The following is a 5,383-nucleotide window of genomic DNA, read 5'->3' as shown; positions in this document are numbered from 1 at the left end:
GAATAATTCAATTTTTAAAAGCTCATTGGACAGTAATAATTACTGTATTACAGCTCAAATGGCATAGGCTAGCAGCTTTCTCTTTTGGATATTTAAAACTACTACTAGTCTACTACTATATGATTCCTTTCTCCAGGGAAAGAGGACATGAGGTCCATAGCGACCACTTGTTGACAGACCATCTCTGCACATCCACTTTGAAAAGCTTAAATGCTGATCAAAAGAATTAGACGGATTTTTCTACATGCTACGTATTACACTTTTGCGTAATCTCTGAAGTAGACTAAATATCAAAAATAAGTACTTGACCAAATGCCTAGAAGCAATTATTTCACTGGTAAAATAAATTGGTCCGGTACTCTCGGTGTATATAAGAAAAAAGGAACTCTTCCAATTTTCATTCTTTTCGAGTATCTTCGTTTCTTCGCTTCGTGTGGCATATGCACAAAAGTAGTATTCTAATAGGAATTACCAGATTAAGCCAATATAAGGGTGGATGAACCAGGAAGATGGTAGTCAATGCATCTAGAAGATATGAATTTACAAGACTAAGCACTCAAATTTGCATGTTGTGAATATTCTTCAAAAAACTGCAATTTTAAACTCCCACTGTCTCAGAACACCTTTCAGATTCAGTTTTCCTACTTCCCATCCATTCACTCGAAAATTATCCCTGCAAAAAGATAACAGCAATAATGAGTTAGAATTTTATGGATTAAATCTCTATTATAAGAAGGCCTTCAAAAGATAATCACTTGAACTATCTCTATGTACTCCTAGTCTCCTACACCGTCTTAGTTAATGAAATTCAGAGAAACTAGACTCCACCTATCAAGAAATTATATAGCTCAAATAAAAATGGATTATGAGTTTCGAAAAATGTCAGGCAAAAGCAAACGACAGTGTTTTACAACAGGCGGGCAGATAATCAATTGATCAACCCAAACAAACAAGAACAAAATGTTTGCGTCAATGTAATAGAGAAGATGAATGCTTTTCCACTCAAAAGGCCAGCTGCCAGCTAAAGATGATTTATTATCAATCAGTGTTTCAGCCCTTAGGGATATATGCTGGCTTGGTGCTCAAATTTCTGTATAGAAGTGATTTAGAGGATGAAATGAAGGAATTTTATCTGCTAGCAATGGCGTGAAGGCTTAAAAAGGTGCAAAACGATCATTCTGCATAGGAGCCAAGCAAACTTAACGATTTTGGAAGTACTGATTTCAAATAGTTACCTCTGATATGTCAAAAATATTCCCTTTTACAAGAGCTAAATTCCATTTTCCACTTTTTGCTTAAGTTCAAACAGTCCTTCAAGCAATAAATAAAATAATTGCATGAGAAACACTATTAAACAGGAGTTGATGACTGTATAAAGCAAACTAGGATCTTAACAAGCGTTCCATATGGGATATGGCCATACGGATAAGGAGAAAGGAATCTATAGGCGTTTTCCCCAGGTAGATTTCACATACTTCAAAATGAACATGCCCCGATTTTGTATGCTTATACAGGCTACCATGTTGCATATGGTGATTACTACCATTGAAAGAAACATATTTCCTAATTCACGTTCCATATACCAGGAAATATAATAACATAAATATAGGATATAGGCAAAATGAACATGCCCCGATTTTGTATGCTTATACAGGCTACCATGTTGCATATGGTGATTACTACCATTGAAAGAAACATATTTCCTAATTCACGTTCCATATACCAGGAAATATAATAACATAAATATAGGATAGATGAGTAAAAGACTCATCCCCTTGTATAATTCTTAGTTCAGATTTTGAGATAGATACAACAATCAAACAGCAAAAGAAATTACCTAAACTGCCAATGCCTTCAACAAGCTGAAGTTGAATGGATCCCATAACGGTTCTTGAGAGTATCTATGGCTTTCTCGGCAGATTGTGACAACTCAGGGATGGTTTGTTTACACACTGTAATGTAAGTGAACAAGTTTTGTAAGATGTTCATCTTATCAGACAGGCAATTCAGAAGAATCTGTTAACATTTTGCCCCCCCCCCCCCCCCCAAAACAAAAAAATTAAGAAAAGAAGTAACCTACGGTCTATTTCTTCATCTACTTATCCCAGGTGTTAAAGCCAAATATTTCAAGGTTATTATAGTGTGTAGCATTGTTAAGAAACTTGCAGCAGTACAGTTGCAGTTACTAAAAAGCATAGTTGACATAAGGCTAAGAACTTACAACGAGCTCCACTAGCTTGAAGTTCTGCCATGAACGTTGAATATGAAGCCTAGAAAGGAAAGATCACATTAACCAATGGTAATGACACAGAAACTGAGATTAAATAGGATCAGACTTGTGAAATATAATAGCAGATCTATAATGAAAGATTCACCTTCATTGCATCCCTGCCTTCATTGATTCGCTCAGACATCTTTTTATACTCCCTTTCTGCTTCATCTGCCACTTGCTGGCATCCTTGTGTCTGAATCTGTTTAATTACACAAAAATTAGAAGGAAAATGTAACGAAATACCACATTTACCAACAGATATGAAACAGCTCCGATGTGTGGAATTGGCTATATTATCTATAGAACTGGTCATAGATGGTTCTTCTAGCCCTTTTAATTGCTTAAGAAGTTAAAGTAACAACATAATGATGTATGGAGCCACCAAGAGAAAACTACTTAACATAACCACTAAATGCAATCAAACCCCATGTTACAATGGAATCGTGAAACAGTGGAAAATCACGTAATTCGATGGATTATCCTTAATCTTGTTTATATCCATAGCTTGATGGAAGCTTGTAAAGCATGAGATCAACTTAGAGAAGATAAGATTCTAATCCTTATTTACTTGAATTTAGGTCAATAACTCAAAATTGACTAATCTCATAAAGCTTAAAAGAGATTTCTTTTTATTTCAGTAACAGAAATAAGGTGTTAAACTAGATGCTCTCTCTAAGTCAGATGACAGCAATGAAGACAATTACTTTGCATGTAACAAGCTCAACTTGCAAGTCTCTTATGTATCCTCTTCCAATAAAGTACAGCTAAGCATTCTGGTTCATGTTTAATAATAGAGCGCAAAGAACTGCACCATTGACGCACAAAACGGACAAATAATTTGGTATCGTAACATTGGAATCTCATTTAGATGAGCCTGAATTAACACTCCAGTGCTAGATGTCGCTATGTCAACAGATAATTGTGCAGAACTCTGGGTTACGCTTGAATCTTTGTGAGAGCCAAGGAACCTAGATATCGTATGCGAAATATACACATTTTAGTCCATAAGATTATTCATCTTTAGCAAAAAGAATAGTTTTACTATGCTTAAAGCCTATCTACCTGGCATTAAAACAATTCTGAGGGGAATACTTATAACAAATCTAAGATTGTGAGTGAATCAGATTAGTTAATCATCCGTCTAATGATTAACTTTAATATTCGGGAATGTTCTAGGGCATTCACTATTCTAGTTGCTGAGATCAAGCAACTTCTTAGAAGCTGCATCTCAAAACTCAAAAACAACAACACCGAACAGTTGATTGATAGACCACTGAATCGAGAAAACTGAATCGACAAACCGGAAACAATTGACAGATAACCGAATTGAGAAGATTAGTTGGAAATTACCTCATATCACATAGCGTATCCATCCGGAAAAAACAAAACCTAAAATCGTGAATCATCTAGAAAGTATATGGAATCAAAAAAAAGGATTCAATATATGCCCGTACACTTTGAATACGAGAGCATTACCCGGAGACATACATACACATTTATTACACACACTCACACACAAATACACGCATGCATAAGAGCTAATTCTACCACTGACCTAAGCACTAGCAGATGGATGTATGAATATAATGTTATCTTCAAAATCTCGTGGCTACGTGTGTGTGTGTGTGTAAGAGAGAGGGAGGGAGAGAGACCTTGAGACGTTTCTGAAGGCGAGATTGAGAAGCCTCGAGGTCCTTGAGAATCTCCATGTGCGATCGCTCAATCTGGCGCTTAACAGAGTCCAATTGAGAAGATGCAAATTCCTTCAGATCCGCTATCGACTTCAGGTTTTTGACTGACGCCGGAGAACCGGCAGGTTTCAACTGCTCCGGACTTGAAATATTGAAGCTCTTCTTTCCAGTAGTCCTCAGCTTCTTCTTCGATGATGATGTTGGCGTAGCGTTGAACGTATTGAAATTGAACACGAATGGCTTCGGAGACTCACTCATCGACTGGACAGGACTTGCAGCCGAGGTCGCCGGCGGAGTTGACAGAAAATCCGCCGCAGATGACTTCCTCGTCGATCTCGATCTTTTCTTCATCTCTTGGTGAAACTTCTCTCTGCAATGCGAATTCGATTGTTGGGGCTTTATACTGGCGGGTTTTTGTTTTTTCAAATTTTGAAATTGCCACGTCGAAGTGAAGCTTTATAAGCCGCTAATCTCATTTTACTATGCAAATCATTTAAGCACGCAATAGAGGTGCAAAATACAAAAATCTCCAATAACATACTCTGAAGATCCCTGTAGAATCAATTTCTTCTTTCACGGTAACAAAATTCTTCAATCTATTATTTTAAAAAAATCTGTTGATATATCTTAACTTGCCATGAATCCGTAGAAAACTTGCTCTAAATTTTTTTTAAAATGAAATTTTATGATTGAATTATTCTCAAATAGATGTTTATCGCATGTTGATTATTTGCAGGGACGGCTCTAAGGCTTTGGCCAGTGAGGCCATTGTGCGGGCGTCCTATTTGATCCCCAAATTTAACATATACCTACTTTTTAAAAAAAATTTAACTTATACCCACTTTTTAAACAATTTCAGGCTTTTTTCTCCTCCTCATTCTCCTCTTTCGTTTTCTTCTTCTCCTCTTCCTTCTTCTTCTTCAGGTGACAATGATTTTATATAGTAGTTATGAAAATATTTTAATGTAGTTTATGATGTTTTATAATGATAAGTTATTATGACGCTTTATATTTTACTATTGCTTAGGATTTTTTATTCTTCTTTTTCTTAATTGCAAAATAGGTTCATTAGATTTATTGTTGTTTTGACAAATTGATGATTGGGGTTTATTCCTGATGATATATTGTAACGACCCGACTTGTCGTTTTAAGAATTAACGCCTCGTTCAGCGACTTAAGGTCTCGAGCAACTTCGTAATAAGTATTATGACCCGCGGGTATGGTCGAATTTAATTTTTCGGAAGATTCGGAATTATTAAAATAAATAATCCTTAATTAGAAGCTTAAATGGAAAGAGTTGACCGGAGAGTTGACTTTTGAGAAAACGATTCCGGAATGGAATTTTGATGATGTCAATAGCTCTGTATGATAATTTTGGACTTAGGAGCATGTCCGAAAAATTATTTAGAGGTCCGTAGTG

General features: G+C 36.0%; 1 protein-coding gene across 1 annotated transcript; it reads right to left on the bottom strand.

The window, feature by feature from the left end:
• Positions 1-265: 265 nt before the first annotated feature.
• On the bottom strand, positions 266-4,527 carry LOC107792138 (uncharacterized). Its single transcript, XM_075246389.1, has 5 exons — positions 3,925-4,527; positions 2,376-2,471; positions 2,222-2,270; positions 1,838-1,952; positions 266-673 (listed from the first exon to the last, which is right to left on the bottom strand). Exons 1-4 carry the CDS (start codon positions 4,312-4,314, stop codon positions 1,855-1,857), a joined length of 633 nt encoding a protein of 210 aa, XP_075102490.1. The 5' UTR covers positions 4,315-4,527; the 3' UTR covers positions 266-673; positions 1,838-1,854.
• Between the last annotated feature and the right edge of the window lie 856 nt (positions 4,528-5,383).

The sequence above is a fragment of the Nicotiana tabacum genome, chromosome 23 (assembly GCF_000715075.1).
Source record: "Nicotiana tabacum cultivar K326 chromosome 23, ASM71507v2, whole genome shotgun sequence".
In the NCBI taxonomy this organism is placed as follows: Eukaryota; Viridiplantae; Streptophyta; class Magnoliopsida; order Solanales; family Solanaceae; genus Nicotiana; species Nicotiana tabacum.
Note: the sequence above shows the minus strand (reverse complement) of the source record. Positions and strands in the feature narration are given on the sequence as shown.

What these genes read in the sequence shown, in the direction of transcription:
- LOC107792138 (XM_075246389.1), bottom strand. Translation starts at nt 4,314, where the DNA reads ATGAAGAAAAGATCGAGATCGACGAGGAAGTCATCTGCGGCGGATTTT. An exon ending in AAGGCAGGGATGCAATGAAG is followed by an intron (nt 2,271 to 2,375) that starts GTGAATCTTTCA and finishes TTTCCTTTCTAG; the next exon opens with GCTTCATATTCAACGTTCAT. An exon ending in TCAAGCTAGTGGAGCTCGTT is followed by an intron (nt 1,953 to 2,221) that starts GTAAGTTCTTAG and finishes CTTACATTACAG; the next exon opens with TGTGTAAACAAACCATCCCT.